The sequence below is a fragment of the Venturia canescens genome, chromosome 4 (assembly GCF_019457755.1).
Source record: "Venturia canescens isolate UGA chromosome 4, ASM1945775v1, whole genome shotgun sequence".
Lineage (NCBI taxonomy): Eukaryota > Metazoa > Arthropoda > Insecta > Hymenoptera > Ichneumonidae > Venturia > Venturia canescens.
This window is the reverse complement of record NC_057424.1, coordinates 12,885,095-12,906,908: the sequence shown is the minus strand read 5'-3', so window position 1 is coordinate 12,906,908 and position 21,814 is coordinate 12,885,095. Positions and strand designations below refer to the sequence as shown.

At 41.2% G+C, this 21,814-nt stretch overlaps 2 protein-coding genes across 4 annotated transcripts in view; one reads left to right on the top strand and one right to left on the bottom strand.

Moving 5' to 3' along the window:
• The first annotated feature begins 1,412 nt into the window (after positions 1 to 1,412).
• Positions 1,413 to 3,491, top strand: LOC122409263 (uncharacterized). Its single transcript, XM_043416675.1, has 2 exons — positions 1,413 to 1,611; positions 2,455 to 3,491. The coding sequence occupies exon 2, from the start codon at positions 2,472 to 2,474 to the stop codon at positions 3,369 to 3,371; it is 900 nt and encodes a 299-aa protein (XP_043272610.1). The 5' UTR covers positions 1,413 to 1,611; positions 2,455 to 2,471; the 3' UTR covers positions 3,372 to 3,491.
• Positions 3,359 to 21,814, bottom strand: part of ptc (protein patched) — a 38,197-nt gene continuing 19,741 nt past the window's right edge. Inside the window, exons 3-11 of one of the 3 annotated variants that reach the window (XM_043416671.1) lie at positions 20,168 to 20,357; positions 19,653 to 19,722; positions 17,708 to 17,805; positions 17,256 to 17,469; positions 10,106 to 10,513; positions 8,026 to 9,870; positions 7,093 to 7,581; positions 6,634 to 6,757; positions 3,359 to 6,490 (exon numbers count right to left, since the gene is read on the bottom strand). In XM_043416671.1, coding sequence (XP_043272606.1) covers positions 6,345 to 6,490; positions 6,634 to 6,757; positions 7,093 to 7,581; positions 8,026 to 9,870; positions 10,106 to 10,513; positions 17,256 to 17,469; positions 17,708 to 17,805; positions 19,653 to 19,722; positions 20,168 to 20,357 — 3,584 coding nt within the window. In that variant the 3' untranslated portion in view covers positions 3,359 to 6,344. The remainder of the gene's footprint in view (positions 6,491 to 6,633; positions 6,758 to 7,092; positions 7,582 to 8,025; positions 9,871 to 10,105; positions 10,514 to 17,255; positions 17,470 to 17,707; positions 17,806 to 19,652; positions 19,723 to 20,167; positions 20,358 to 21,814) is intronic. The other 2 variants (XM_043416673.1, XM_043416674.1) reach the window with 2 other exon arrangements.

Sequence of the window (21,814 nt, the reverse complement as noted above, 5' to 3'; positions counted from 1 at the left end):
TTGCAATTAACTAACTTAGATTTGTTCTAGGTACTTCCAATCTTTTATGAGTCCAAATAGTGAATGAAACTTGGAACAAAAAAAATCAAATGTTCACTAATGGGTCTGCCTGAGTCGATCGTTAAAATATGAAAAATGAACACACGCGCGTCAAATTAACTAACGATTTTATTTTCGATGGTCGATGACTTGCACATAGTTATAGTTGCGACATCGTTTGTAGGTGATAAATAAAATAATTACAGCGTTTGTCGGATACTCCTTTATATGTTATGACAGTAAAATAAAAGTGGGAGAACCCTCTCGAACCGGTATAACATTACCTGATAAAAAGTTACCACCTAATAATAAAAATCCAGATATATGAACGTGAAGGAAAATTAATTTTTGAATAGTATATTTTCTTCGTATATAAAAACTTGAATCATGGCTCATCTTATTCACATTTTTTTCAATTCCAAACATAATTTATTGATTTTTATTCTATGAAAAACGACAAAAACGGTATATAATATTGATTTAAAATTTTTGGATACATGTAAAAATAATATGGAAAAATACTTGATGTTTGCAAGCCATATATTTATAGCTTGCAAGAATAACAAAACTTTGCACATTTTAGATAAGCCCTACAAAATGGGAAGTTTGTTTCCGATCAAAAATATTCGGAACAATGGATTCGTCTTAAAACCCGGGTGAATCGTCATATCGAATTTTCCACAACATATCGAATTATTTAAAAATAATCTCTGTGGCCTGCTACGGTCAAAGGAAACTGGAATAATACGTTATAACACCGCTATCGAACAGAATAACAAAAGACCAAAAAATTGATAATTCTTCTGTTCGTATGTTCGTTCCAAAAATAGATATGATTCAGTTTCTAATATAACGGTCTCGCACGTGTTGTTGAATAAGTTTTGCTCGTTGAAAATCTAAGACAGAATAATGACATTGAAAGCTGTCTAACCTGCTTTTCGAATACAAAAAATATTTTTTTTTTTTATGTTCACTGCAAGATATGATACGCGAATCGCTCTTACCGTTCCTATTCCCACGTGTCTCGTCTATATACTCGCGTTCCCATAAGTCAACTTCTCCATGCCTCACGCTACGAACCCTCAACCATCTGCTCTTCCCCTTGTTCCGCTTTCCTTCTCTTTTTAATGCGATGTTAACAAGGAAGAAGTTGACACAAGCGATCTGATTCGACGTCCTTGAATTTTTACGCGAAAAAGTCGACTCTCGAGTTATCGAAAAAAAAATTCTGATTGAATTCAACCCACAAAATATACGTCGCAGAAAATTTTATCTTTCGATAATGTTTCTATTATAAACTGCACGTTTAAACTTATTATGCAGATTAAGCAACCCATAAGACTATTTAGCAATTAACTGAGCTCAAGTTACGACATTATTTCTGCTTCATACGTACGCGGTAACTGACGTTCGGATAAGCATCAGTGAAACAATTCTGTCAACTCTTGTGATATTTTATTTAAAAATTCAATATAAATTAAGGGAGTAAGGAAGCGCAGCAAAGGACCTTACGAGAAGAAAAGCTATTCGGAGCTTCAGCGTTCAGATATACTAATACCGAAGGCGTGTAAGGTAACTATGGCAATATCCATTAAAATTAAGGTAGTTCTGTACTTTTTTGAAATCACAAATACCAGCTGGAATTTAAATATGGTGGAATAATAGCCTTGATGGACCGATTGTCAAAATTTCAAATCGATTCATCATTTCGTTTATACGAGATATTCGCGATTAAAAATGGGTCATTTTGTACGCGATGCCTGACACGTAACTGAATAGCACTTTATTTACATTTTTTATTGCCGACGCTAAACGGGTTTTATGACTTTAAAATAAAATCAGTCGTGTATTCGGCAGTGTTGCGAGATTAATATTTAAAAAAATGGGCATTTTTGACCCTCTAGTTTCGGAGATATCGACTGATGAACCGTGTTAATTTTATATGTGCGGGCGCATGACCAGACGTGACGACGTGGCAACAGTGTACGGTACGGCGAACTGATAGGCGCAATACTAAAAAATATGAAAGCTTTTTTCTCGACTGTTCGACCACCTTACTCGATCGAATTGCCATTTGAACACTTTTTAACTTCTTTCGTGACGAATAAAAAATAAGATTTCGGGAAACACTGGCTTTCGGGAATGGCTTTGTCGCCACGATTACTGCGCCACTTTCTGTTGTGTAGAGGACCTATTCGCGGGCGTGATTGCGCAGGACAGGCAGAGTGTACAAGCTTTGACAAAACCGTGTAGGCGGCAGCACCGTTTAAGCATTGCATTTTATCGTGCGTTGCGGCCCAAACTTTTAGCTCGTAGAACGTGTACATACACAACTACCTTAAGCAAATAATGAACAACTTAAAAATTCGTATGAACCTGGAGAATATCTAAATTGTAATAAATCATTTGCTGCAGGAGTTGCGATAGCCAAAATGAGTTCGAATAATCGGGAACTGGAAATAGCGTACTTTCATATGATATCTGCGGGTCACGAGAAGGAAGAAGAAATCTTAAAACTCGTAGTTTCATTTGGGAGCGAACCACTTATTTATTGGATCAAGCCTTCAAATAAAACTACATCGATGTTTTTGTTCCAAAATTATGGGTTGGAGTCGCGAGACAGGGAAGTATTCTACAACGATAAGAAACTGCCGTTTGTATCGCTATTGACTGCTTTGACAAACTTTCTCGAAGAACTCCAGTCGTTGTCGAAGCCGATTTTACTTGTGAGCCATTCAGCAGAATTGGAAGCGAAGCTCCTAGTTCGATCGATTTTAAAATGCGGCATGATCGATCAATTCGCTCGTGTCATCGCCGGATTCTCAGATACATTTATCATTCTCAGAAACGAGTCACCGAATCCAGAGAATATTGAAAAATTCACAATACCCACTCTGGTGAGAGATTTGCTGAAAAAAGATTACTCACGAGCGTTTCATGAGTCACCATACGACGTGATGATTCTCAAAGAAATTGGCTCCACTATACCAAGGTCTAAGTTGATTAGATACGCTAAAACTTTCAAACAAACGTTTGATGAATGTGAAGAATATTTAAGAAGATTATATGCAAATCGACGAGAACTCGATACTTCTCAGCAAGCTCCTTCAGGGATGATGAAACACAACGAAACCGCAGAATCAGATTCCGAATCTGATAATCCTTCTGAATCGGAGAGTGAAGATAACACTGAAAATTTGCCTCGGACTGATGAGGATCAAGTGATCGAAGAACTCACTGAAATAATGGGAAAATCGGAAGCACCGAGTGGCTTAAGCGATAAGGAGCGCATGGAGGAGTGGAACGCGACTGTCAATGATTTTTTCTTCTGAGCTTATTTATTTATTCTGATATGTAAAAGTCTTGTACTCGTATTAAGGGCTTACACCAGAGTGCATGATCTACTAATACAGCAGTTTTTGGGTTCCAAATAAAGTATCCATTGAATAAAACTGATTTTCTTTTATTTTCCTCACAAATCCGTTTCGTATATGGTATATTCTCGTCGCTGATCAACGATTCCGCATCGATTAGATCCCGAATAAAAAGCTGTTGGCATAAAAGGGACGATAAACTTGAGGCTCTTGTGAAAATTTTTTCGAATCTCTTTGTTTCGAGTTGGACTAGTGTATCGACACTTTTAATTGATGGTAATAAGGAAGGAGATGATGAAGTGAAAGATATTTTTTAAAAAATCTTTAATATTATTTTCGAATTAAAAGCCCCGGGGAATTCTCTATGGTTAAACTTTTTCAACGAATTTTTTAATCAATTGAACTACGATTTTCAAATGAATTTTGAACGTTCTTAGGTGCAAGAAAGTAAAAAGATCGGGCCCGAAGCTCGATTTCCAAAGTGGCTTGATCAATTCACTTAGATTTGAACTCGCAAAGCATCCGAAACGAAATATTTTCATTCCCCAAAGACGAGATTCACCCAACAAATGATTTATTTATTCTAACATTGGCTTACAAACGATCGGAATTAAGTAACCTTCAAAAATTCAAATTCGAGTCGTCAAGTCGTCTACGCTGACAGTTTTGAAACGTTCCTCATCACCATCTATATATATTGGGAATTTAAGAAGAGCGGAGCCATGACATCTGGTGGTGAAATTCGGTATCAACGAGCTGATACTCGTGTGACGTCCAGCACTTGAGTTCCCAAATTGAAATTTATGATGTTGAATGAGAAAAAAAAAAATTGTACACTAAAATTGATTTTTTCATGACTTCTGAAAAAACTGTGCACATCAAGTACACAGTCTGTATGAAAATAATAAATTGGGGATGGACCAGATGAAATAATTGTGCGAAAAATGTTTAAAATATGCAGTACAGTGTGAGTATATTATGTACAAAAAAAAATGCGTGTTTATACGTTACAAATATAATATTTGTTTTATTCGTATTACCTTTCCGCATTGAATAAAAAATAGTTTACCTTCAATGATGAATTGATTAGGATATTAATGGTTCTACTTCAACGCGCATACTGGAGGTATATTGACTATTTTCATCTTAACTCAAAGAACGCACTTTATACAGAATTATAGGGAGACTAAGAGGTATATATAATTATATATAGATATATAAATGTATAAATATTTAATGTATATTTATATCCATAAATACATACGCATATACGCATACGTACATATATATTTATAGATATAATAGGACAAATCTTTGTTTAAATAACGCAATCTTACGACTATTACCATTGTGTATACAAAATGACTTTGCATAAAAAATACTTTTCCTCATTGTACATTATTTCAATACAGTACCGAAACAATTTGTTCGTAATTAATCGTACGACACTCGCAGTGCATTGTTTATATACGCCTTTATAAATATATTACAGCTTTTTACATTAAAGTATCATTCGACTTATCGTAAAACTTATGTCATTTAAATTAAGTAGCAGTTTGTTTCGTTTCATATAAAAATATCAATATGTATACGGCGACATAAATAATTGAGTATTAATTGTATTTCTTTTGTTCGTTTTGTTGTTGTTGTTGTTACTTTTTTTTACAAGTCACCAAGTGTGGAAATAGACATTGTACAAAGACATCGTTTGTTTTTAAATACTTGGAATATGAAATATGGGAGAATGGGGAGGGGGGTTGGAGGAGGAAGGTTTTAAAGTGAAAAAAATAAATAATAAATAAAGATGAGATTCATTACGCTCGAACAATATGCAAAATTGCTCACGTTATTCGGTGACTTCAGAATAAATAATAGAGCTCACATTTCGTATCGTAGTCATAAATTCGACTTGAAATTCCCTCTTGTGTCCTCGAATAAAATTTTTCACATGCTGTGAAAACAAGAAAACAAATTGTATATATTTAATAATAATAATAATAATAATAATAATAATAATAATAATAATAATAATAATAATAATAATAATAATCCCGTCAACCGGTACTTTGATTTTTGATTAAACGTGTACGCGGTACAAGAATCCGAATGATTTTTGACGTTTGTGATTCCATGAAAACACGTATGAAGCGAGATGCCCGTTTCGCGGTGTACATTTTGATGAAAAAAATCTCTTTCATCGTGAATTATTTGATATGCTTACATGACTAACGAACCACATTATAGGCTTCTCAACGTTTACAAAGCCGATACTGCACTTGGTAACGAATTGAACTAGTTTTGCACCTCTCCGCGTTTAATAATAATCATGAAAATAATGATATTAATATTAATAATAAAAATAAGAATAAGAATGTTTCTATTTACAATTGTTTTTTCCCCTTTTTTCTCATGCTTCTTTTACATATGCCAATAAAATAATCGGTAGATAAGTTGTCAAATAGGAAGAAAAAAATGTTTTTCATATTTTGTTTCCGTGAAAATGTTCATTTTTCGCGTTATTCGGGCCGCCCAGTGATATACGGTTTTCTAATTTTCATTGATGCGTGCATTATTTTCGCATAAGTACTTTGATTGGAGGTTTTTCAATCGTAATATAAATAATGAGATAATTCAGCCAATGTTTTTAAAAATGTCACGCGTCAACATAATGAATAACGAATAAAACATTTACAACGAAAAAGATGTTTCTAATAGAAATATTTTCTTCGTTACTCTATGAAAAGCTCGGAAAATCTCGATGTACAAAGAGAAAACAAACAATGGAACCTTTTTCCCCTCTGCCATCGCGCTCGATAAGAATTTATGACGAAAAATATTAAAACTAGTCAGCCTTTCTGTGTGTTATCTTGCTTCGCGTGGTACTTGAGCAGCAGCTGTCGATCTTCTCGATATTTGGAGTCTTTACGTTTGTCAGCGCTTCCCGCTGTTGCAGTCATTATCCGGCTCAGAGCTTGAACCGGAAGACTCGCTCGTATTAACGTTCGTACTGCAGCGCGTGCTCCTTCGGCTACCGGAACTCGAGTGTCTGCATTTTTCACCGCGATCAACTCCACCTACAACAATTCGTGCATCGACATGAGATTTTTGCTCTCTATTCTTCTCTTTTTATAGAGTCTCGCGCAGAGATCCTCATTTCAACGACCTTTCCTTTCATCAACACAATTCATCGTTAACCATTACAGATGTAATCAATACTTACTGGTTAATGGAGTATGGACTTCGACCTTAATATTAGCGGTTGCAGTGACCTTAGTTGTGATGTGGGAGGTGGAAGGCACCGGTGATGTTCGACTAGACCCGCTTGAGTCCGATCCGCCACAGTTCTGTTAGTTTTTGAAAAAACAACAACAAAAACACACTCGTTAGACATGCTGGAGGAAAATCTTTCACATAAACGTGCCAAAGCGCACTCTTCATAATGGTAATAATGGTCATTATGATGATTGTAATTGTTACCATTGAGCATTGAACTGCAGTGAGATTTTTTTCGAGCATTACCCGAATTTACAAACTTTATAGATGTTTGACCAAGTTTTTAATGCTCGTCGTTGTTTTGAACAAGTGTTTTTCACGATTGAAGTTTGCTTCTACATGATTGCAACGAAAATTCAATCCAGTCTTTTTTCAATCGTAATAATTATATGAAAAAATTACAAACCTGATTGCCGCACGTAGACGTTGTTTCAACTTTCACTTCCGGTTGAACGATTATACAAGATTCTTGAGTACTGTGCCAAGAATTCGGCTCTTCCGTAATGGTAGTCAACGAAGGTTCGGCGTGCAATCTCGCGTTCTCGATTTTGTGGGATCTTCTTGGTGGCGCGGGAGGTTTCGATCTTCTGACAATCGGCGATGCGGGTGGCGTCGGCGTCGATATTCTGTCGGGATAGTCGTGCGGAATGACTTCCGGTGACGGTCCAACGAGCGATAATAATATTGGGAAGAAGAACAATCCGTTCACGAGGCCAATTCCAATCAGGCTCAGCAACACCAGGAAGAAATAACGAACGATAAATTCGAATTCGGAAAATGCGAGCATCACCACTGCTAAGAGAGTCGTCAGTGCCCCGTGAATAACTGGGGCGGACATGTGCTCCAGAGCGAGACGTATTCTTCGATCTCTGCTACCGACACTTGTTACAAAACTCTGTAAATAAAAATATTCGAATCATTAGACATGGACCACCTTGCTAGAAAAAAAAAATCAAATCCACGATTCAAATTGCTACAATAAGAAACGTAAGCTGACCACTAGAAATTTCACTTGTTTCTTGCAATTATGAAATTTACGTTCCACACTTATATGACCGGTAATAATAGTATATTACACACCTAGGGAGGGAAAATAGACTACTTCAAACCGCGGGCAGAATTGTCACCCGAGCCGAAGGCGAGGGTGATAAGCACGCGGTTTGAGGTGGTCTAATTTCACTCCCGTAGAGTGTATACGATTTTTCTGTCCGACGCAGGCGGAATGCGGCAACTTCGGCACGCGAAGCGGGCCGAAAGTTGCCACTTTCCGCCCGGAGGGCTGAAAAAGTTGTTTTAATTATCAAGAAATGACGTGATTCACATTAAAAAGAAAACTCACCAAACAAATGTGAACAGTGAAGTGTACGGAAATGCCGACACTGACGACAAGAAGAACAGCAGGTACAGCACTTAGTTTAATGCCAAAGAGTCCCATTATTCCAAACAATTGTAGAACAACGCCAGCAAGTGCAGTACCAACGAGAAGAGCAGCCCACAGATTGAGTAACAAAACTCCAACGACGGCGATGCTGGCTCCGAGGGCCGCGAGCAAAGCTATTCCTAGACAACTCCGTAGGTCCATGTACTGTTCCCAGAACAAGAAAGGTATACCGGACGGAAAATTGGGCAATCCTCGTTCTTCGAAACGTCGACATAATTTCCGTACGCTGCCAATGAGTTCGGTGATTTCACTGGTGTCAGTCAGTTTGTGAAGATAAAATGGCATTTGAGCGTAAGTCAGCGGCATGCTTTTAGATATTTTGAGTTCGTGATCACTGGTGAATATCCATTGTCTGGGTATCGGTCGAAGATTAGCTTGGGAGGTTCCGTAGGCAAGAGCGTCGTTGGATGCCCAAGCGCTCAAATAATTGTAAAAAGCTCGTGGGTTGATGATCCCTTCGGAGTCGACGAGGCGGACTTGAGTGATGAGAGTTTTATCGATCGGATTATCGACGTGACCGGTCTGCACGAGAAGTTTGTAAGCAAGGATGGCTTCCTCGCTCGCATTTTTGTGCCATTTTTCTTGAGTGATGGAGCCATCTCTATATTCACGATCAAAAGCCAGCTGCAAGCCTTTGAGCCAATCGCGGAAAAGACTGAGCCAAAATTTGGGCAAACCTCCGTCGTCGTTCTTTATGACGTTTTTAACTCTCATAAAAGCATCGTGATACTCGTAGAGTAATTTTTGATTGTTCGGATATTCAAAGTCACGTCCGGTTACGGCGTACATGCTGTAAAAACCAAAGTGTTTTGCTTGAGCAGCGAGAAATGCGTGCTCGTCGGAATTTTGTGGCACGAGATCGGTCAACTCGAGGCCATCCTGTACCCTCATCGCTTGCCATATGCTACCGGCTAATACGCCAGCTAGAAGCATCATTCCGAATACTTTGGTCGTTGGTTTTGTGACGAAGGGAGCGTAGTGTTTGGCAGCGAGTTGCGTTAGAGAAAAGCTCAAGCATTCGTCCTGCGTACAACCGGTTAGAGTATCTTCTTCCGTGAAATTTTTCTCGTTCTCGTTGTCCCCGACTCTGCCACCGACCCACGATTCGTTCTGATGGTTCTCACTCGGTTGTAATATTTGGGTACAAGTTTCACGGCGTTCCGGGGGTATTGCTCTCGTGACAGCTTGTTTAGCGGTTCTGCAGTTGTGCCGGAAGTGTCCGTTTTTGTTGTTCGTTATGGCGGGCAAGCAGCAGCAGAGAATGTCCGATCTTCCAGATCTTCTTCGACGCAAATCGAGGCTGACCATCGCCGGGAAGACGAGAAGCATCGCTGCTAGATTGAACAGTATCAAAATACCAGCCTGTAGAGAAAATACTCGCAACGCTGGTATCGGTATTATCGCTGCTGCAAAAAATGCCGCGACGTTGCTCAGCCCCGTCAACAGCACCGAGAGACCGGTACGCTTCAATATAACACCGGTTTGTTCTCCGCTTGGTACTTCGTTCACCGATAATTCGGCGTATGTGTGCGTCAGAAGAAACATGTCGTGGACGCCCAAGCCGAGAGCGAGAAAAGGCACGATTTGCGTGGTCGCCGCGTTGAACGGGATTCCCAACAGCGCACAAAAACCTAAACCAGCAGCTAACGTTGCACAGACCAACATCACCCCCGCAATGCCAACGCCCGATTGCGATCTCACCGGATCTTTCCAACGAAAGAGCGCCACCCCAGCGTACAAGAGCTGCAATTCATAATGAACAATTCCCTTCAAACCATTCGAATTAACATATTTTTAAAAATAAGTTAAACATTCGATGTAGACACTCGATAAACGAGCAAAACCTGTTTTTCGAATCAATGACAATTCGGTTGTTCATCAAAAGATTGAACGCTCATTGCTCATTTAACCCAATTAGAATTCTACTGTAAATTTTCAACTACAAGATACAAGATAGACATTACGTAATAAAACGAACCATAAGTCCACATCCAATGCTGATTTTCATAACGGAAACTTCGCTGTATTTTCCAAGAATATCGTTCATGGTAGTAGTGCTGAACGCGTAAGAATTATATGGTGCAGCGCCACTAGCATTGAGTTGTTTTTTCACTTGATTGCTGAACGCTCTTTGCCACGTTTCCAAGACCTGAGAGGCTTTTTCCTGGGACCAATCGATGTGATGAACTTTATAAGTGTTTAACCAAAAGTCGTAGAGTTCGCGTTCGCCCATTAATTGTACGACGGTTTGTAGTGCAGCGGCGCGTGTCAAGTGACTGGTTTTGTTGTGTTTGGCACCACCGACGACGAGTTCCTCGGGCCAGTGCATGTAATTCGCAGCGAAGCCGTAGCAGCCGCCGGTCAATTCAGCTCCGATGTCGGGTATCTGGAAAGGAAAAAAAAAGAAACACTATAAAAACAAGAAAAAAGAAAAAAGAGGGAAACACATTGACACATTCCATCGGTGTTTTCCTCCGCGAGACACGTTTGTAGAATTTCTTAGGATGCCTCGTGTCCATTTGAGGAAAGTAGGATTCGCGTACAAGGGATAAGAGCTCGAGAGCTTGACGCGCGTACCACGGTAAATTCTATTCCCGCGAGAAACTCTTCTCCTCGAGTCGCGAGTCTCGTTATCGCGCTTTCTAACGTGTCCATCCCGAAAGGACAAGCCAATTAACACGGTACGCGTGCACGTAAGAACTTTGCAGTTTCCTTATAACTATATCTAACGCAACGTACGCATCATCGCCGTGCACCAGGACATGTGCTGTGGCTATTTCGTGAAATACGTTCCAACGTGTAATGTACGGCATTCGGTAAAACTCGTCCTCTCCGTATCCGTTTTATACCATAATAATATGATGCGTAGTGTATATAAGCCGTAGATATATGTATTCTCGTGAATATATGTATATATGAATAGGGAGGGTTGGGTTCAGTCGCCGGAGTCGCGACGAGCGGCCTTGCCGCCGCTTGTATGAGGTTCTCGATGCAAAATCGACTATGGGATTATAAATATTGTGGGGGGCTAGTTGGAGTTCGATAATGTTGGGACATTTGAGGAAATAATTGACTCTCGTTATATCGAGAAATATCAAGGATGACAGTATACTCAATCGATGATAATTAAAAGTTCGATTAATCGTTAGAATCGGAAATGTAAGAAGACACGATTCGCATTTAATTTGGAGTTAAATTTCTCGAGTTTCTTCAGCTGTGTAAATGATAGGAGAAAATGTATTTATATGTATATATCGATGAAACGTGAGAGGATGAGAGTGAAACGTGGATCGAGCCGACTCGGGAATGGCCCATATATTTATGAAGCTCGACTGTACGTTCGCGAGCGAGCGAGACTCTTGCCCCCTTTTATAGGGCCCCATAAAACCACGTTGTGGGGTCCAAGCTCAGCCTCGGCAAAAGAGGAGTTGCTCCGTGTGTTGCCGGAGTACGAAGCACCGTTGCCTCTTTTTTCTCATTCTTTTTATTCTTTCTTTATTTCTTTCCTCTTCTTATTCTTCTTTCAGTTGAGAAAGAAAGAGAAAGAGTGAGGGAGCGGAGAGCAACGACAAAAGCATCTCATAGCTGTTGCTCACCAATGTTCTCACTCCGATGCTCAACTCTACGGTGTCGTATACTCTCGTGTGTCTAGTCTCTCGGTGCCGAGTATCTCACTTCGAAGTTGCCATAACAGCGAAACCGTAATCCTGTCTATGAGAGTGCAAGTTCTCTCGGTGGCTCGTGTACAACGTCCGACTATTTTATTTCCTACTATTTGTTTTTTTTTCTTTTTTTTTTCACCGCTGCTCAAATGTTTCAGGATTTGTACACGTTGATGTGCGAGAGACCATTCCGCCAGAGCGCGGTTTTCAGTTCCTGGTTTCGTATATCTTTCTCGGTTGTCTGAGGAATTTCTCGGCACTCGTAATCATTTATAAAATCATTTATTCTCTATATCCCCGTGGTATAAACGGTGTCCAGTCGTTTTTTTTTTTTTTTTTTTACATAAAATTCTTTGAATCTCGTAAATTTTATCTACAAAGTTATCTCCCGAACCGAAGTCACCCCCTACCCGGTACTACCTGTTGAAAATTCGTCGAGTCTTTTCAGAGACCGAAGAAAATCGTGTCTTTTCCATTCTCCACAAAGAATTTCGGGTTTTCTTCTTCTGATTTGACTAATCCTCGTAGGACTTTTACGCAAAGTTTTGGCTTTTAGGTACTTTTTCTTTACAATTTTCTTTGAATAAGGAAAGCGCTTTGACTCGATCTCACGATGAATTCGACGTCCTTTCGACCTCGCTGATTCTTCGAACGTGTCGCAATATTATTTCTCTCGAAAATTAGTCAAGTTCCTGCTCCACTAATTCGAATGAAGTGACGCCTGGTGGTGTTGTTGCACACACACGAACTGCCCTCGCGACGATCGAATGTGTAGGCGAAGAGAGGAGGAAGGAAATGCTGCTCGTGGCGAGTCGCTGGCTCATCGTGTGCCGCATGGGCCCGCTGGACACTACGAACCCCCGAGGGTGTTTGCTGCGACGAAGAACTTACTTTTCCCTTCTTCGGTTACAATGCCAGTGAGAAAAAAAGAGATGGACAGATAAGGAGAAAGATGGAGAGTCAGTGAGAAAGGTAGAGCGAAAGAAAGAGTGCGGAGAGCCGCGAATGAGAATGAGAGAAAGAGAGAAATAAGAAAAGAGAAAAGTTGGGGTGACACCCGCATGCCGGAGAGAGCCGCGGCCCAAGGTAATGCTCGCCCACCCAGGTCGTTATCGTACACGGCCTAGGCATCGTGGATGAGGTCTCAGTGGCGTAAGCAACGCACGCTCCACCATCTTCTTCCTTCCCCTTCTTCTCCTCCATCCTTTTCTTCGTGTCCCTTTCTTCGTCGTGTTCTCTTCACTTGCCTGCTGTTCTTTCCCGACGTTCTCGACGTTCCGTCTCGACTTTCTCGCACCGTTACTACGCTCACAAACAGAAATAAGAGGAAGAGCGAAAACGGAAGAGAAAAAGAGACGAAAGAAATAAGGGCCGGTGTGGAAGAGGACCCAAAACGGCCCAACAGAACAAGCCAAAGTCTTCCGGAATCCGAGAAGAACGCTCAGCGCACAACTCGATCTAGCAGCATTATAATACCAAAACTCAGGAATTTATAGACTCCGTATAACTCGGAGATGTTGCTTTTAACGTGGACGACTTTTTTACGAGTTTCCACTCCTCCTGCCCCCGCTCCCTCTCCCGTTATAATTTCGACATTTTAACAATCCGCGTATATTTTATACGCGACAAGAGACTTTTACGTCGCCGTTATAAAATTTAGATAACATAAAAATGTACGAACCGCCGTTGATTTAAATGATAAATCTTCTGTTTCCCAAAATACATAAGATGAAAGAAAAATCAACGACGAGTGAAATTTTCTTTGGATAAAACCAATAATTCAACGAGCAGTTTTATAACTCCTTCCACACATGGTCATTTCATTTTTTTTTTTTTTTTTTTTTTTTTTTTTATCGATATCAGGTCTCGACGCACGATCTAAAACGTATTTTTGTAGAATCTCTTATCGAACGTAAAACAACAGAGTGAAGAAAGTTCCTCGCGTGTGTGCGCTTCTCTTATTACCCTCCTTCCCTTCTTCGTTATTTTTATTTGGATTTTTTCAATGGTACCGATCCATCGATGCGTGGCACGCCACCGTACAGACCGGCGGCGAGGACGCGTGCTCGGTAATCTCGACTAGGAAACGTTGCGAGAGTACCAAAAGAAATTAAGAAGAGGAATAACGCGAGAAACGAAAGAGAATCGTTTCGAGCTCTGGATTGATCGCGAGGGCGAGTCACGTTGAGTTGTACGAGACTGAGAAAGAAAACATAAAGATTGACTGAAGTAGAAGAACAGGAATTTTGAACGCAGATGAAAACACTTTTCGACTTGATCGAACGTTTGCAACAAAGCGGATAGGAACGATCCGTTCACAAATGTTGGAGCATTACACAACTCGCGATACTGCTCTATCGTCGTCGGCGCAGGTCGAAGAATCTTCGCTTTGGTCAGTTTACTTTTCCAACAGGAAATTGTAAAGGAATAAATAAATTGAGTATGCATTAAAAGCGAACGAGCGTGGAATGGAAGAAAGGAAGAAGCAGGCGAAACAACAACGACAAAAAAGAAAAAGGAAGCGTAGAAGAAGCTTCTATTTCGCAAGACCACAGAAGTGGCAAGTCCGCGATGAAGAAGAGAATTACCGGAGCTCGGGGGCAAAAAGCTTGCAGCTGTTAGCCAATCGCTCCGCTGATAACTTCATCATCGCCGGAGAAAGAGACGAATTCTCTTGGCCTAAGCTATCCAGCTATGCCGCTCTACCTCACCGGAATAGAGGACGGTCACCCAGCCGTTTGTTTCGCCTTCTTTCGTTCATTCGTTCAACGTCGAAGAGAGATAAAGGGGGAGGAAAAAAAGGTGCCCGACAAAACAACGGCACAGAGGGCGTGCAGGTGCGCGGGACTAATGGATCAAGAAGCCGCGACAAAGGCGGCGACTCCTTGGAAACGATTGTTGCACAATATTTTTTCACAGAAATACACCACCACCTTTTTGTTTCACTTTTTATTTTTCCATTAGAACCCTCATTATAGAATTTCCTGTCGTGATACAATGTAGTCCAACGTCATTGCTCGTAATTGGAGTTACAGTTAAAATATTTTTATTCCATTATCTTTTCTATTTTCGATAGAGGATTCTATTTAGGATTTCTCGTTCATTGATTCTATAATTCGCGTCACTTTATACGTTTGTGGATGAACTGACGACAGCCGAAATACTTGAAAAGGGTAAAAAGTTATGGATTCGATGGAAAATATATTTGAAGAAGTTCACCCGAGTCACTAGTTTGACGTTTATTTTTAGAGGCTCCGTGAGAATCATGCGCCAAGTAGACGACCGAAGCAGCTTCCATTGAGTGCAATTACGAATGAAAATAAGTGATAATCACGGCACGGTCCGTCATGGAAGGCCCTCGAGGGATCGAACGAGGAAGACCCGAGTGAGGAAGCGAGCGAGCGAGCGAGCGAGAAAGAAGTAGAAAAACGGTGTAGCACCGTATGGGAAACTATGAGACCGCGTGACCGGAGTCTTGACATGCTGATGTTGCGCCTACGGGCTTCAACTGCGGACGACATAAATCGAGGGAGGTTTCAATTACGAGAAATTAATCGACGCCACCAGCATCCGGAGTGAGTTCCTTGCTTGGCTGAGACACGAGAGAGATATACGGAGTGTCCCGAGCGTGTCTCATCATCGGCGCGGCGGGTAATATAAAAAAATAAGAAAAAAGAGAATTTGCAAATCATTTTCGCGAAAAAATCGTTTACGCGTAACCTCACAAAAATGTTGTGCCAACAAAGGTGCTCGCGAAATTTAAAAATACTGAAATGTGAGAGACGAGGACAAACTTTTGGAGGAAAAATACGAAACCGTTGGACACTAAAATTGTTATGAAATAATGGCATGAAAAGTTATACAGAATTGAATGAGAGGAGAAATAAATAAATGGGAGAAGAGTGAGAAATGGCACAACTGAGATTGCGGAGCAAGTTGTACCGGAGCAAGAGGCCTCGTATAAAGATACACAGTGGATAGAAAGCATGTGGCAGAAAGAAGGTACGGTGTGTAGGTATTATATATGGATGATACACCGGGAAGGAAACTCGGGAGTCGGTGTGCGTATGTTAATGGCAGTGAAATGATGGGTGGATAATATGCTGTGCTCGGTCGTTTCGTTTTCTCTGTTGCTCTTTCGCATAGCACCAAAGTTTATTCCCGTATAGACGGTGGCGGGGCTTTTGCTCGGAGAAACGACCACCGGCGAAGCGCAATAATGACGCACATCTCGCGATTTTATTATTTTAATGCTACCCCGTCGTGGATCCACGCGACCCGCATACCCATCGACGATTTTGCTGCTTCAACAGCGTGGCGAGCTACGAGAGAAAAAGAAAGAGATGCACGCCCGGAGAAGGGGGAAGAAGGGAGCATGGCGGAAGAATAAGAGAAAGAGCGAGGAGGGTAAAAGGACGGGAAAAGGAGATAAAAAAAGGAGGGAGGAGAGGAGAAACGAAACGAGTAAGTCAAGTTTACGGGAAGACGATGTATGTATATCAACGGGGAGCCGAGCTATTTGGCATTTAGCAGTCGTATATTCTCTTCGTTTGTTATCCAGAGTCTTTCACTTCATCGAGATTTAACGTTTTTTCCTCATTGACGATTCACAACGCTCGTTCATCTTCTCCTCTCCACGTACATTCGCGTTTGATGCTTTTTTTTCGAGCTCCCATCGTCGAAATGCAGAGAAAATTCGTTTGTCCTCGTAGTTCTTATTTTTAAATGTCCAAACTCGTGAATATTTCTTTCCTGGATCGTCGTTGTTCTACGAAGGGCGATGATGACACAACGACAAAATCTCGTGGCTTCTTTGACGAAATGTCAGCGACACGAAAAAATTTGTTGTCGCAGCCCAACGAGCACCGCCAACTTGACATTTTTTTCGTCGACTTTCTACCGGAGGAATTTTCGTCAAGGATTTGCCAGGCCTCGAGTAAAAAGAGTTTCGGAAATATGAGTTGCTTAATGGGGAAAAAAATTGAGAGGTTCCAACAGCAAAGTTGCTCAAACGTATTCATAGTGGAAAATTTTTCGTTCCCATGAGATGATCGATTATTTTAAAAATAATCCACAAGCCTGTGACGCTCACCAATCGCAATAACGTATAGAAACACGTTTGTCCATACTCGCGTGTGTACACGGTTAGTGAACGATTCTCGTACGCTGAATGAATTTAAAAAATGTATTACTCGGTACATTGGCATTCGTGGAACGGTCGTCACGTGCTAACCGTAGAAACACCAGGCGATCATCAGTTATCTACATTGTCTTTCGATTTTCGACTCTTTGACCGGAGCTAATAAATATAATCGTACACGTATGACGAACGTGATATTTGAAAGAGACGCGAAAAAGTCGTGAATGAAATGGGGATTCGTGTTAACCGATTTAATTAAAATGCAACACTTTTCTAATGGAAAATCGAGCAGTTACATTGTGATCATTGAAAACAAAGATATTTACCTGTCCAGATTTCTTGTTCGGTGCTGTCTCCGGGCACTCCGCATCCTGGGGATCGAGGCAAGGCTTGCTCTGATAAGCGTTCGTTATGCCCGATCGTTTCATGTAATCCTCGAGAGTTTTGAAGGGGAACATGAAGCCCATTTGTTTGACTTCGTCGAGCAAAGCTGTCGGATTGAGATTCGTCCATTGAACGTACTTGTTGAGTTTTGCGCCCCTGTTGGATCGATAAGATCGTTATTTCATTGAAATAAATACAAACGTCGTTGAATTAGGATCGAATAATTTTTTTCTTGAAATTTACGGTCTAATGACCAGTCTAACAACTCACTTTTGGAAAAAGCATGTAAATCGCAAGAAATTTCAAATATTCGACAACTTTTGAAAACATTTGTCAGTTGTTATCTTTCGAACAATGCTTTGCTGGTGAAGAATCGTGATAATTGAATACTAACGGTATTTGAACAGGATATTCGGGCCCGAGGAGCTTGCTGCCTTCCCAAAAACAGTCGAGTGGTGTTATGATAGCGCAGGGTATTATACTGTCGAAAATCTGTAATAAAATGAAGAGAAAACGAGGTTATTTCGGTTAGTTCATGAATAATGAATTTACAATTAGAGAGACGAGCGATCCGATGTTTGAAAACGGTTACGCTGCACTTTTTTTCTCGATTGATCGAGCGAGACACGTGGCACGGTCTAGAAGAGCCGACCTGCGTGTCCTTGAAAAGCACCGAACGGTCACGATGTTTAAATCTCGTTTATTAGTTTTGCTGCCCTCTTTCTCATTTATCGTACGTTCTTACGTTTGTGTTGGAACGTTTTATCGGTCGAGGAGTTGGAGAAGATATCTTCGCGAGTGTCTATCAATACAATCTTCGATAGCGCTTGTGCAGGAAGGTGTAGAAGGAGAATTCTGTGTCAAAGTCGAAAAAAGTCGAAACCGTACGCAGAAGGATAAAGATACACGAACAATTGAAAAAAAAAACTACTCGAATCTAGCATTTATTAAATTTCAGCGACAACGTTGTACCAAAGAGAATAAACAACGTTGGGCTCTGTCAATTCTTTTCCACAAGACCATAAATTTAGTTTTTCTTCGATTCCACAAGGAGATTGGTTTGCTCTAATTGATTGGATTGCTGGTCCTATTGGTTAACTCGTTCGGTTATATAAAATGGAAGAAAGAAATGGAATGATACGATTTACATGATCGTGGCTGGCTGAGGTTCTTTCCTCCGCCTCGATTTCGCCTCCGATTCTCTATATATTTGCAAGCGTACGGGAGTACGGATACACATGGGAGTGTACCTGCTGCGCCTCGGCAGTAAGGAGTCTGGCTATTTATCGAACGGCGCCCTCCTCTCCCTCGGGCTTTGCGTTTAATGACGAGACGAAGACGAAAGAGAGAGAGAAAGAGAGAAAGCAAGGGAGAGAGACAGCCGTTGTTGCTGCTGCTGCCGCTGGACCACACATGTCACCCGCGATGCGCGCGGGTATACCGAGAGAGAGAAAGAATGAGAAAGAGTGAGAGAGGAGTAAAAATAAAATGAAACGGAGAAAATATTCCTCTCTCGTCGTCTCTGGCGCACCCCGTCATTACGCGAAGCTAATTGCCCGACCGCTTATTTAGTTTAGCCCTCGCGAGACCACCTCCTTCGCCCCGAATCCAACGTACACCAGAGAGAGAGAGAGAGAGAGAGAGAGAGAGAAAGAGAGAGAGAGAGAGTAGGGGGTGGGAAGAAATTAAACGTGAATTTCACGAGCCCCGATGAAAACGAACGAACATCACGGGCAACAGCCTATAAAACATGTTGAGGGAACAAAAAAACTCCGATAACTCGACAACTACCATTTTTTTCTATTGCACGATTTATGACGAACAATTTTGTGGTTTTTTGCCTCATGTAAAAACTACAAAATTACTCACTCATTTCCAATACGAAATCGTCCAAATTCGCGTGAACTCAATTGAAAAATGAAGATAGAAAAGAAAATGAATGAATATCCTTTCATCGTAAGCCAACGAGGCAGTTTCAAAATGATGCATTACGCCGTGAATATCGTGTTAATCATCGATGTATTACAAGAAAAGTACAACTGGAGGTTTAATGAAAAGGAGTCCGGCGCTAACGGTCAGCTCTCGTCGTTATTTTGTTCCTGCTCGGGCATTTCGGTCCGCTCTCGTGGTGTGCGCGAGAGACACGAAAGACTTTGGGAGAGCACGTTCCTCCTTCCTTGTATATAATGCTTCCAACGAGCTCGATTATACACATATTTTCAAAGGCGAGCGTGTATGCGCGCTCGCGAGCGCGCGTTTCTCTCTCACGTGTGCACGCACCAGACGAGGTTATACATTTAAACTACATATATAAGTAGCAATTGGCGAGGCTGTATCACCTGGTCGATGTAGTACATGTCAAAGTTGGGTATGCTCGGCGCGTAACACACGTCTTTCAGCTTCCACGTGCTGAAAACATACGAGAAAACACGTGCATTCGTTAGTACAATAATCCTCAATATGCTAATGAAATTGGGTGTGTGTGTGTTTTTTCTCAGTACTTATTCCCTCGAATAATCAATTTTCTCTCAACTACCTTCGATTATTTCTCAACTTGCTTCGGTTCTTTTGGCTAGAATTTTTTCCACTGATGCGAAACTTCGGAACGAATTGTTTACTCGGGAGAAATTTCGGTATCGATTTAAATGTTTTTGGGGCTGAATGAGATAGTGAAAAAAAATTATTGGTTAATAGATTGGCAACGAATCTTTAGACGTTTATCAACTTCACTATGGAGCATAGCTCGAGAGTTCGAAAGTCATTGCGAGAGCTTGAAATTGAGGATTTTGAATTACCTTTTTTGTTTTGTTCATTTTCGTTTAAAATAACTGAAGAAATATTTTTGTAGACTCACATGTCGAATAGATCCACCGTGACCTGTGTCGCTGCTCTGAGAATAGCCAAATGTTCCTTGAGAGCTGACGGATGGAGCATATTCGCGCCCGCATGTCTCGGTGTCTGTATGACCAATTGGTGCGTCGAGGGAGCTGCCTCACCCAGTGCTTCTGACGCGTACAACAGTTCTTTCTGCAATCTTCCGCCTTCTGTAATATAAGAATTTGAAAAAAGCCGATTAATATACGTGGATGAAAAATTATTCAATTTTCGTCTCATCATTTCCACGTTCATACACATTCTCATTGAGAGATCTCGCAAAATTTTTGCGGGGATAAGCGTGCATGAAAAATGAAGTGGCGTTCCACTTGCTGATGAACACATTTTGGAAAACGCTTCACTCAACACGCCTTCAAAGTCTCGTTATCCTTTTCATATCGATATCTCGTCATCGGTTGAACATTCTCGCGTGCCTTTTTAAAATAGACGCGATGAGTTTTGATTATGAAAATTCGTGTCCTGGGGCACGAGACCGAGACGAAAAGAGTTCCGCGGATGCGTGCTCGTCGCAAGAAAAATAATCACGCGTGTGTATGTGTGTGTGTGTGTGCTCGAGACGATGAGGGACGAGATACGGGTTCCGTGGGCAAAGTAATTGGTAAAAGTCTCGTTATACAATGTGGTACGATGCTTGTCGTTGCGATTCGCAAGGAGAGCTTCCTTGGAGAATCTCCCGCGATGGTCTCGAGGATATTTTGTGCGTGGAAGTTGAGGCGTCGTGGAAAGAGAACGAGAAAGGGAGGGGGTGGATTTTCTCTGGATTCTCCTTGCTTCTACCTAGTAAGATTTCACCGTCAAAAATGCCGACGGCGTATTTGCTCGTTCCGGCGGAGTCTCGGCGCGGCGCTCAGCGCGACCATGGACCACCCGCGCGTTATTCCCTCTCTTAGCTCGGTTGCTCTCGCGCCTCAGCGGTTCTCAATTACATTTCAATTCTTCGATTCACTGTATTTCTTGACATTCCAGCGATTTCGCTGAATTACGAGATGAAGGGACACGACGACGACACGAAAATAATCATTATTAAATAATATTAATGATTTATTTTTATCAATTGAACTTGTAATTGACGAAACTGCGAGAAGCCCGATAATTTTCATAATGCCGACACGTCGATTTCAAACGATTATTGAGGAAGCGTGATTTCGGCGAAAGTTCACGCGCCTCATCGATCGAACGATGAAAATTCATCACTCGCCATCGGAGACGAAAGAATCGAGAGAGCCCCGGAAGGGGCTTTTTTCCCAAAATCTATGACTCATATTTTAAGGAAGATTCTCCCGAAGCAGGCTCGACACGGAGAAAAAAAGGTCGCGATTCTAAGGGGGCGTTGATTCAAAATACTGTTTATTTTTCCTACCTTCGTTGGGTCTCGTTCGTGTGAATTATTCGTAAAACGATAACTTATCGGAAGATCAGCGATCGCAAAAATCGGTCCCGCGTTTCTCATACGACCCCGCGAAGTTTAAGGGACGAATAAATCGGACGTTTTTATAGTGTCGGTTAAAAAATCGAGGCGAAACCTGTAACCGGTCGAGTAACGATTTTTATAGCAGCGAGAGATATGTGCAGCCAAAGCTGTGCCGATAAATTAGACGTCTTCATG

Bases quoted from the DNA above. Each gene is read 5' to 3' on its own strand.
- LOC122409263 (XM_043416675.1), top strand. From the start codon at position 2,472: ATGAGTTCGAATAATCGGGAACTGGAAATAGCGTACTTTCATATGATA.